Source organism: Rhinopithecus roxellana, chromosome 2 (genome assembly GCF_007565055.1).
Source record: "Rhinopithecus roxellana isolate Shanxi Qingling chromosome 2, ASM756505v1, whole genome shotgun sequence".
In the NCBI taxonomy this organism is placed as follows: domain Eukaryota; kingdom Metazoa; phylum Chordata; class Mammalia; order Primates; family Cercopithecidae; genus Rhinopithecus; species Rhinopithecus roxellana.
Genome location: NC_044550.1, coordinates 119469207 through 119481460, shown reverse-complemented (window position 1 = coordinate 119481460; position 12254 = coordinate 119469207). Strand labels below are relative to the sequence as shown.

General features: G+C 38.7%; 1 protein-coding gene across 1 annotated transcript in view; it reads right to left on the bottom strand.

The window, feature by feature from the left end:
- Positions 1 to 5053, bottom strand: part of HPGD (15-hydroxyprostaglandin dehydrogenase) — a 31178-nt gene extending 26125 nt beyond the window's left edge. Inside the window, exons 1-3 of the mRNA XM_010360094.2 lie at positions 4697 to 5053; positions 4281 to 4404; positions 721 to 827 (exon numbers count right to left, since the gene is read on the bottom strand). Coding sequence (XP_010358396.1) covers positions 721 to 827; positions 4281 to 4404; positions 4697 to 4789 — 324 coding nt within the window. The 5' untranslated portion in view covers positions 4790 to 5053. The remainder of the gene's footprint in view (positions 1 to 720; positions 828 to 4280; positions 4405 to 4696) is intronic.
- Positions 5054 to 12254: the final 7201 nt, after the last annotated feature.

Here is a 12254-nt window from a genome sequence, read left to right as displayed (position 1 = left end):
TAAATAATTATTAAACATTGTGTAAATCATACACACACACACACACACACCACGAACTTTCAGGATAAAAAGTCCTACTAATTACAAAGTTCAATTGTCACTTTAATTTTGTTTTCTGTTACATTCTGGCATTTAATTAAGATTATTTTTAAATAAATAAGTCAGCGGTTGACCAGCTTTTTCTGTAAAGGGCCAGACTGTAAATATTTTAGTCATTGAACGCCGCAGGATCTGTTACAAATATTAAACTTTGCCCCTGTATCATGAAAATAGCCAATGACAATACTTAAATGAATGACTGTGGCTGTGTTGCAATAAAACTTTATAGACACTGAAAGTTGAATTTCATATAATCATATGATTCTTCTCTTGAATTTCTCAACCATTTAGAAATGTAAAAAGGTATTTTTAGCTTGCAGGTCATACCAAAAGAGTTGGCAGGCTATTTTGACCTGTGGGTCATAGTCTGCCAACTCCTGAGTTAAGCAATCAATTATATTTTATTCGTGCTTCTTTCCAATATTTTAAGACAGACTTGCTTTCATAATTAAATGTCTTCCTTTTTATCAAAGAAAATGCTTTTATCTAGCTTTCTGTAACTTCCCTTTTTCTATATTGTAGGTCACTGTTTTGTTTCTATGACTCCAAGAACCGTTTTTTCTTTATAAACATCATGTTATTAAATAATTATAGACAAGAAACATAGCTGAGATAACTCACCAAATTGATTTGCAGAGTTTTTTCCCAGTTTTTCTCATTATTCACTCCAGCATTATTGACCAAAATGTCCAATCTTCCAAAGTGGTCTACAACTTTTCTAAAAGTGTCTAATTATAAAACAAGACATTACTGATACATTCTTATTTTCCATGTATACATTTAAATCATGTCTTATGCCATGAGAGGAATTTTAGTTTATTTACCCTCATACTGAAAATTATTAAACTCATGGGCTGACTGTAATTAATTCCTTGCTTCTCAACGTGTGGTTTGTGGACTAGAAGCATCAATCGGGCAGCTTGGTAAGAATGCAGAATTTTGCAGACACCACAGACCAACTGAATAAGAATCTTAACTTTAACATATTCATATATGATTTGTATGCACATTGAAGTTCTATAAGCAGTAACTTAATGGGGTAAATTTTAGAGAGCTGAGCTCAAATCCTAAGCTAAGAGCTCGCTGAAGTCAGTTAGGGCAAGCAACATCTCTTAGTCCCTGAGAAGTTACTGAAGCTCTGTAGCTTAGACTATGGTAAACATCCTTTTCTATAAGCCACATTAAATTCATAAAGTGTCATGTTAATACAAGTATTCTTGTGTATTCAGATCTATTATGCTGCATATTTGGGGGAGTTTTTATATCTTAGCAAAAGTCTACTTTTCATTCAGTTGATTTTATTTGATTACTGAAACTTCAATGTTTACTATTTCCTTCTTCTTTCTCACTGCTATTACTACTTCAGATTACTAGTTTGTATAAAACTATGTTCAAACAGGATAAAGTTGGCACGGATTCTGAGGCCTGAATGTCTTTCATTACACTGTCCAATCACATGTCTATTGTTTCTCAAAGCAGCCTTTGACATAGTTCTAATTGATTTAAACTGTTTCCCTGAGCCTTTGATCATTCATTCTACTTCTATTATTTTATACTATGGATAAAAATTGTGGTTATTTTTCTATATGATAGAAATATATTCTCAGGTCTCTAGGCCAACATATGAAGTCCTTAAAAACAGTAGGTCAGCATAAGCTTAATTTTGATTGAAATAAATTCATAGAATCATTACCAACCACCAGACATATTGGGGAAGACATGGATTAATCAGTTCCCATACGGATAAATTACTATGCTAGTTGTTTACTAAAAACATTTTCAAGATTTCCTAATATGCACCTTTTACACTCACCGCTTGGGAATGGAAGAACAAAAAAATGCAATACAAACTGTTTACTTTTTCATGGATTTTTTGTTTGTTTGTTTGTTTGTTTGTTTGTTTTGAGTCAGAGTCTTGCTCTGTCTCCCAGGCTGGAGTGCAATGGTGTGATCTCGGCTCACTGCAAGCTCCGCCTCCTGGGTTCACGCCATTCTCCTGCCTCAGCCTCCCAAGTAGCTGGGACTACAGGCGCCCACCACCACGCCCGGCTAATTTTTAGTAGTTTTAGTAGAGATGGGGTTTCCCCATGTTAGCCAGGATGGTCTCGATCTCCTGACCTTGTTATCCACCGCCTCTGCCTCCGAAAGTGCTGGGATTACAAGCGTGAGCCACTGCACCTGGCCTTTTGCATAGAATTTTAAAACTGTTTCTTAAGATCTCAAATTGGGTCCAGAAAAGGTCCCCCAGTATCTTTTTTTCTCTTCCATTCTGAGTATGTTCTAACTCTTCATAACTCCACAGAAACAACTTTCACGTTTTGGAAAATGAGGGTGTTAAATATGTATATCTAATTACCGCTTTAATTTTCTTCCCTCTTTCTGTTCTCCACCATATTCCTTATAGTCTGCCCTTCCCAATGTATAGTATACCATCTCATTTTCTGACATCCCATTGAATTCCAGGCTTAAGCAACGTACGGTCTAGCTCTTGCTGACATTTATATGATGTGGTATTCTTTGTAATTTATCTAAACTCTCTTGGCTGCAATTTGTTCATTTGTGAAATAAGTTATGTCTAGATTATCTCCAAGAAACTTTTCACCTTGTATTTTTATAATTTCCATACTGTCTAAACAGTTCTAAAAGTTGTAGGCAACATTAAATCCTGAAATTGGAAAAATCAATGTCATGTTTTCTTTAGATGCAAACAAATGCTGATGTCCAGACAACATGTGGATTTCTCATGACCAACATGCCTTCCCGGGTCATTCACTATGTGTCTGAGTTTTTTTCCTCCTCCACAATCACTTATCCTTAAGGAATGTGTTTATAGCCAATATACTAATTTTAAATACTGCGAAAAAAACAATTAGTACAATTAGTAGTTAAATGTCATTTATGAAACTATGTAAATTGAGACAGAAGTGGCTTTCAGATTGTGTATACTGTTCCTTATTCCATCAGCATTAATATTGAGATCTGACCTGGCTCTATCCTTGATCCAAAATATCATGTACTATCAGCATAATTGTCCTCTGGCACAATATGTTCCTCTTGTACTGTGTTTCCAAATCTGTTCTGCTCATGCTTGTCATCTGTGTTATAGGTCTTTACTAGCATTTTCAGATTGCAGTTATGTAATTTCCTTTACAATTTCTCTTAACTGTGGGTACACCACTTCCTTCTAACACATCACTTCATTTTCCCTCTCTTACAGAATATTTTAAAATTTTAAAATAAATTTACACTTGATGTCCCTTTAAGAACAGGAGCACTGGAATAAGATTAGCAAAAGTTTTCGGACCCCTTGATTAAAAAGTGCCTAACAATTTACTCAGTCTCTTTGAATAAAACTTTGTGAAATACAAATATATTACTTTTCTAGTTTTTCTCCAGAATTTTTGTTTCCTGTAAGTTTATTGGGGCACTCTCAAGTTCTCCAGTAGATGTACAAAAAAAAAAAAAAAAAAAGAAAAAAAAAAACAGCTTTATAATCAAAGCTGTTTATTGTGTGTGCCAATATTGTCCCTGATACTTCACAAGTAGATTGGTCTATTTTAAGTGAGTAGCCGGAAACAGGAAAGCATTGAGGAAAGGCTGATAGAGATGTTTCTACTACAATTCTAACATTGTATAGTTTATTATGATTACCATTATTATTATTTTAAAGTACTGTCTCATTGGGGAAAAAGCCAGAGAAAACATGTGGTGAAAAGCATCTAGCACTTCTGTGATGATGTTCCTTGAACTTGTATTCTGATAGGTTTAAAACAACCATACTGCCACATTTGATTGTCATTGGCCAGCTTTCTGGGAGAAGTTGTTTGTCAAGAGTGCCTTAGCCTACTTTAATTTTCCAAGTTTTGTCTGCAATTTCAGTTATTTAATAATTACTGCAGCAGCACTGTCTTTGAATACATAGAGGAATTTTGATTACATTAAGTGCTGCCAAATGACTACACTAAAAGGATTTCTTCAGCAGTCTTGCCTTTCTTTCGGTTTTACAGCAATTTGGCTGTCAGAAGGAAACCTATCAGTCCAAACTGTCTTTTGGAGCTTCAAGGTAGCTGCTCTGGAGGAGGCAGCGGAGGTTGCACCCAGGGACCCCTGGCCCCGCTGCCTTCAGGTTGTTGCTTGTTCAGAGCACGTTCCCAGTATACAGATTGATTTCCCTGTCTTACCTCTCAGTTGTTGCTGGTCAGCCACATCGCACTGGATGAACAAAGTCTTCTGAGGTTCAAACTGCTCATCCAGGGCAGCTTTACACTGTACACCTGCTTCAAGATTCCAATCCACCAGCGCTACCTATAGACAAGAGGAGAGGAATCGCGGGCCTGCGCAGCTCACGAAACAGACGGACAAACAGTAAACACACAAGAGGCTCCCCTCCTGGACCTGAAATGTGGCAATTAGGTTCGGGTTCCCTCCCAGCCACTTTTGAGGTGCGCTCACAGCCTCAGCTTCAGCAAATTTTGGAAGTGGCAGCGTGGGCACGCGGGGCGCGGCCTCCCTGTCTCCGCCAGTGCACCTCGGGCGGCGGGGCGAGTCTCGGGAGTGTGTGAGCAGAGAAATTTCCGCGGCTGGGCGCCGGGCTTACCTTGGCGCCCTTAAGCAGCAGCGCCTCTGCAAAGGCTCTGCCTATGCCCTGAGCCGCGCCGGTCACCAGCGCCACTTTGCCGTTCACGTGCATGATGCAGCCACTGCTAGGGAGGGCGGTGGGCGAGCTCCGCGTCTCCGCGCGGCCGCAGCTTTTATGTCCCCCCTGCGCGCGCGCGCGCGCGTGCAGCCCGGCGGGGCGCTCCCCTGCCAGTGGGCGGGGAGGAAACTGTCAAGCCAGCCCCCGCCGGGGAACCCACGACTGTGTCACCTGCCCCCTGAGCTCTCCGGAGAGCCAAGCTTCGCGATCTTTGCCTTCGGGACTCACAGCCCTGCTCAAAGCCTCCCCTCAGCCTCTGGCTCCGTGATTGGCAGACAGCTGACAGAAGAAAAGTTAAAAGGTTATTTCTGAAGAAGAGTTTCCTTCAGTGTCCTAAAGACCAACTGGATAGAAGGAGAGCGGAGCAGAGGCTTGGAAGCTTGGATTCCTCCTCCCGCACTCCTTCCCCGCCGGACTCGGGAACCAAACAAGCAAACAATAAAGCAGACTTGTTGCTCTTTTGTCTCAAAGTTTTGTGTGAGTTCCCGTGTCATAATCACTGGGGTTGAGGGTAACGGGGAGCAGAAGTAACTAATACTGTTGTTTTTTTCTTAGTTACATTTTGGACAAATTTTTACACACACTAGAGATGAGAAGTGAACTCTGCTCTGTCCTGAAAACCTGGAATCATAACATTTCAAGGCTAGGACTAGAGTCTCCTTGGCGCTGTGTTTCTGATCAGTGTCAATTGTGTGTCATATTGAGATACCCCCACAAGAACTGTCATCATCAACAGGCCTTCCAGACCCGCTGGTAGCCTAGCAAATTGTTGGCTCAATGGAATGCTTACTTGTTGAAATATGCCAACTTTGGAAGCTCTGAGTCAAGTTTGGGACAGAGGTTCCTTGCTCTCCAGGAACTCCAGGACTAGCTGTATGCGGACTTGCATTCAGCAAGGGCTATTCCACTGACCTTTTTCTCTTTTTCTCATGTTGTCAGAGGCAGGCTGCAATTTTAATTCTGTAAACGTAATTGATTGACTTTTTTTTTTTTTTTTTTTTTTTTTTTTTTTTTTTTAATCTTGAGACAAGATCTTGCTTTGTCTCCCTGGCTAGAATGCAGTGGCACAATCTCAGCTCACTGCAACCTAAATCTCCAGGGCTCAAGCGATCCTCCTACCCTGGACTCCCCAAAAGTGCTGAGATTACAGGCATGTGCCACTGTGTCCAGCTGGCATTTATTTTCTTAAAGAAAAAAAAAATTCTAAATACTTGGGGGAAATGGGAGTTGAGCAAAAGATTGAGACTAACAGCAGAATAAATCATTTTTATATCTTCTTCGCCTTTTTCCAAGGGAGACACTGGGAAAGGTGGCTGGCTGGGCAGGGAAGGAGTGTATGAGGAGACTGTGTAAAATGTGTCTTGTTGTGTTGTTGGTAAGCTGCTAAGCAAATGTCTTTAACATTAATTTGAAATTAGGTCTTGACAAAATGTTGAGAAAGTAAGACAGGAAGATAGATGTTTGTATTCTAGGATGATAATTAAAATTGTAATATGAAGGGTAAACTGAGGGGTCATATTGAAAGGAAATAATAGTAGAAGACAAAAAGAAAACAAGGAACCCGAACAAAACTTCAGCTCCTCTAATGGCATGCACAGAACATAGAAGTTTCTGATGAAGGAACTGGCAAAAAAGACAGAAAAGGAACTGCTGGGGTAACATGGGAACATGTTGGGAGAACACAGGTTTGCAGTTTTTGTGGGAGAAGTAGTTTCAAGAAGAGAGTAGTAGTTAATAATGCAAAGTACTCAGGTGAGCACCAGGGAATAAAGGATGGAGAAATATTTTGAATTTTTCAGGACAATATTTAGTGTGAGTAAATTTAGAAGGCGCAAAAACTGAACAGCTGGAATTAAAGCAGAAAATGACCTGTGAGAAGATAGATATTGTCATGGAATGAAAACCAAGGTTACATGGAAAGAGAAATGGACTGGATAGTAGTTGAAAAGATTAGATAGCAAACATGTTTTTCTTTTAAGAAAAGACAAGAGGATTGATTGAGGTCAAAGTGCAATGAGTCAAAGATAGTGACAACTGGAAGAACAGGAAGCAGTTTGACAGTGGGTGAGTGAGGCACAAGGGCATCAGCATTGGATTCAGACAAACTGGGTTTGGATCTTGTGTCTGCTACTGACCAGCTGTGTAACCTTGGGCAATTTGCTTCAACTCTGGGTTTCAGATTCCTTATTATAAAGTAAGCTTTTCTAAAAAATAAAATGGTGAAAATTAAAATAGGTAAAACATATCAAAAACTATTGCAGAGCTTGCCACAAAGTAATAATACATTAATAGTAGTCCCAACATATTACTTCTGAAATATTTATGAATAATAAATGTGAGATAGAGAAAAATGTGAGGAATAGGTTTTTTTAGTAGATAGCAAGGACTGAGGTCTAGAGAAAAGTTAGTACCCCTTCATCCCTTTCCCTCCTCTCAATTTCCACTGCCACTGTTCAGATTCATATTTTCTCCTATGATAGCAACAGCAGTTAGCTTCTCATTACCTCCAAATTCCCCTCCCCCCACTTTTTTTTTTCATTGTAAGATGCTTTATTACAGTGAATTAAACTGTTTAGCAAACCATGATCTTTGTAAGGAAGGATTTTTTCCCTTTTTAGTTGACATATAGTAACTGTACATATTTGTGTGATCTATATATACACAGTGATATATATGTACAGAGTGATATATCAATACACGTATACAGTGTATAGTGATAAAATCAGGATTGCTTGTATTGTATACATTCAAAATCCTCTCTTCTAGCTTTTAGAACCTATACATTAAACTATTGTTAACCATATTCACCCTACATGTGTTCTAGAAAACACTAGAACTTATCCTCTACTCTAGCTGTTTCTTCATATCCATTAACCAAACTCTCCCTATACACACCTCCCCTTACCCTTCCCAGCATCTGATAGCCACAATTCTACTCTCTACTTCTATAAGGTTTTTTTTTTTAGCTTTCACATATGACTGAGAACATGTAATATTTATATTTCTGTACCTGACTTATTTCATTTAATTGCTCCACATTTCTTACATCCAATTTAGCTTCTGCACTTCTCCTAGGAAAATTTCTAAAACTGATGTGATCATGTTTAGATATTCTCATGTTTAAAATCCTTAAACTATCTAAACTCCTGGGCATCATGTCTGAGGTGTTCCATGCCCCATGTCTTGCTTGTGGCCCTTCTTTACATGCCAGGAAACCATGTGTCAGTCACGGGTTTATCATCCCTAATCTAAAAATCTGAAATCCAAAGTGCTCCAAAATCTGAGCCTTCCTGGACTGTGATGTAAGCGAGATAGAAACTTCTCATCTGTTGGGCCTTTGCATGTTTGCTTCTATTTGCTGTCACAGCCTCACCTAATGTATCTCCCTATAGAAAACATCCTCCCAAATGTCCCTGATGACCAAATCATGTAGAACACTGAACAAATTAAATCTTTTTGGTAGATAGCAGTCAGGCCAACCAAATTGGCTAAACTACTAGATCATTTATTGCCATAAAGTCTCCAAATAGACATAAATTACTTATCTAACAAAATAAAGATAGTGTCATTATACACTGCCTCCCTGACCCCCACTCCTAAGCAATAATCTTTTTTAAATGAAAGTTTTTGTTAAAAAGTGCTCCAAAAATCTGAAACATGACAAGTTGAAAATTCCACATGTAAGTATTCAATACAAACTTGGTTTCATGTACAAAATTATTAAAACACATAAGGTTATTTTCAGACTATATGTATAATATGTATATGAAACAAATAAATTTTGTGGTTAGACTTAGGGCCCAGCCCCAAGATATCTCATTATGTACATGCAAATACTACAAAATCCCCCCAAAATTCTGAAATCTGAAAATACTTCTAGTCTTAAGCGTTTTGGATAAGGGACACTCACATGTATAGCCTATAAATAAGAATGTTTTTACAAAATTATACGGATGATGGTTTATCTCAAATTTAACTTCCTTTTAGCTAAGAATTATGTTTTGTTTTTTTTTTTTTTTGAGACGGAGTCTCGCTCTGTCGCCCGGGCTGGAGTGCAGTGGCCGGATCTCAGCTCACTGCAAGCTCCGCCTCCCGGGTTTACGCCATTCTCCTGCCTCAGCCTCCCGAGTAGCTGGGACTACAGGCGCCCGCCACCTCACCCGGCTAGTTTTTTGTATTTTTTAGTAGAGACGGGGTTTCACCATGTTAGCCAGGATGGTCTCGATCTTCTGACCTCGTGATCCGCCCGTCTCGGCCTCCCAAAGCGCTGGGATTACAGGCTTGAGCCACCGCGCCCGGCCAGAATTATGTTTTTTATAACACAAATCACTGTGATGACAGAAATATATAGCTAATGTAACTGAAAGTATATAATGTCCTGAACATAGAAGCTGAGAAATGCATATAAAAATCAGAAGAGTGGGGAGACGTTGACTGGGTAAGCAGCCCTTTTCTGGTTTTATAATACACCACATACAATGTTCCATAGATATTTTAAATTCAAAATGGAATTTTAATGTAAAATATGAGAACATTCTTCTCCAAAAACCGTTATCAATATATTTCTGTTATATAAAAAGATAATCACAACCTATGGGAAATCTCACCATCCTGTTAAAATTTTCCATCTTCTCTTGAACACACATCTCATATTGATCTATATTTTTCTTTGGTCAGCGTGTGTTGCGCATGTACTTTGGGTGGCGCTGTGCTGCATCAGCTGGAAGGGATCCAGAGAAAAAGACACAGTCCTCTTTGAAGACACCCAGAGACAGTAAGCTCCTTATGATCCTGTGATTGGTGTTTCCATGGTAGAGATCTGATAGCTGCATAAGAAAACAGTTGAAGAAAGTGGAAAGGCAAAGTTACTTAGAGGAACGAGTATCAAATGTCAAAGGCCTGAAGGCATGGAGAGTGGGTATGTTGGAAATGACACATGGCTTCCTAGCATGTAGAGAGCTGTATTTGATTTAGCTTTTCAAACAAAGTGCTCTTAAAATAAAAACAAATGCAACACACTGATGCCAAGTTAAGAGAGGTGATTATTCCTTTAACGCAATTAGAAGTGTTGATTGTTGAATATTTACTCAGAAGCAGGCATCTCTTATTGTCTACATGCATAGCCTCTGGAATCAGACTGCTTGGGCTTGAATCCAGCTCTACCATCTACTAGCTCTGTGACCTTTGGATAGTTAATTACTTAATTTCTCTGAATCTCAGCTTCCTCATCAGTAAAATGAGGATAATAACAATACCTATCTCATAAAGTTGTTGTGAAGACTGTACTAAGTTAGATCCAGGTCAAGTGCTTAGACCAGTGACTGGCACATAGCAAATGTTACATAAATGCTATTATCATTAAGCAGTATACATATATAATTGCATTTATTATTTACAACCAAGCTGTGAGGTAGTTATTATTGTGGTCATTTTACAGATGAGAAAAACATGTTTAAGGAGTTTGGGGAATCTGGTCAAAGTCACTTATCTAGAAAATGAAGGAGGAGGCTTTGACTCAAGGTGTGGCTGACTCCTGAGTATTACTTCTTTTTTGAAAATTAAACTCTTAATTTTGAGATAACTGTAGCTGAGCAGTACATTTAGCCCTGTCTGAATGGTGATTTATTTAAGAAATACAAGTTGAAAATAGACTGAAATCAGCACTCATGAGCAAATATGTATTTTCCCATACCCTAGTGTCTGTCAGCTCAGTTCTGACCTGTTAGGCCAGGCTAGTCTTAAATTGATTTTTCCTTCATCCCATGCACAGTGGTGAGCACAGACATTCCAAGAAGTACACTCACAGGCCCAGGCTCAGATTAGACAGTCCAGTCACTCACCTGATAGACATGTTTACTGAATTTTAAAATAATCACATATAAATCAATAAAAAAATCAACATTTTCTTTGTTGAAACAAACAAACAACAACAAAAAAACACTGCTGGCGTAAGACAGTTACTGCTAGTAATGGGGTTTATCACAAGCTACAATAGAGGAGCTGACTCTTTTTAAATAGCTACTGTGTTTCTGTTCTTTTATAAGTTATTTCATTTAGTTTTTTTGCTAACCCTGCAAGGTTAAGTAGTATTATCCTCATTTTACTGATGAAGAAAATGAGCCTCATGCAAGACAAGTGACTGATACCAGAATTTAGTAACAAACTTGGGTACACATCCAAGTCACATGGCTCCAAAGCCTTTGCTTTGTCTACTCCACTGAATTCTCTTAGATCTATATTCAAATGCTGTCTCATCCCCTTTGCTAATTGTATGATCTTTGGGTGATTACACAACCTCTCTGATCCTGTTTCCTGAGCTGTCAAAAGGGGAACAAATTGACATTCCTTGAAGCACCCAGTACAATGTCTGGCACAAATTTGGTGATCAATGAAATATTCTTATTAAGTTTCTTCCTTAATATTCATATTTATTTCTGGATTAAGAGATGCTTAGTTGAAAATGGAGAAAGAACGATGATACAGATAGATTTTCAAATGAAGAATATGGTGAGCTATTTCTAACTTTTCTTGGTGTATTAGTTTCCTAGGGCTGCTATAACAAAATACCATAGACTTGGTGACTTAAACAACAGAAATTTATTTTCTCACAATTCCTGAGGCTGGAAGTCCAAGATCAAGGTGTTGGCAGGTTTGGTTACTTCAGGTCTCTCTCCTTGGCTTTCAGATAGTCACTTTCTCGCTGTGTCCTCACAAGGCTTTTTCTCTGTGAATGTGTGTTCATGTGTGTGTGCGAATTTCCTCTTCTTATAAGGTCACTAGCCAGATTGGATTACAGTCCACATGGCCTTATTTTAACTTAATCACCTCTTTAAAGGCTCTAATCTCAAATACGGCCACATTCTCAGGTATTAGGCTGTAGGGCTTCAATGTAAGGATTTGTGGGGGGACACACAATTCAGCCCGCAACACATAGATTTTCCAATCTGGAAATGGAATTCTGTTTATTGCCAAAATTGTATTGGGGAAACCAACAGATGGATGCATTAAGGATCGAGCCAGTCTTGTGACATGTACTTAACAAAACATCACACATTCCTGCATATGGCAAGAACAGAAAGGCCATTCAGTTCAGTAATGGGAGAAGAATCTAATGGTCAAAGTTATTCAGTTGCCAAATGGTCACGTGGTGGTAATCTGTGACACAGAGAAAGAGGAAAAGAAATTCATCACTTACAGGTGGACCTGAGGACTGAGGAAGAAGAACTTTTGAAGCATTTCTACACATGTGTTCCAATATTGGGTGATATCAGTCATAAACAACTACTCTAAAGTAACTTCTACTTAACATGTTGCACTCATATAATTTGTACAATTTATTCAACAAATGTTTTTTGGCCACCACAGATATGTCCTGTGCTAGGGCATGAGTACATGCAGTAAATAAAACAAATGATCTTACCTCCATGGAGCTTGTATCCTCGTTGGGGGTGCAGACAAT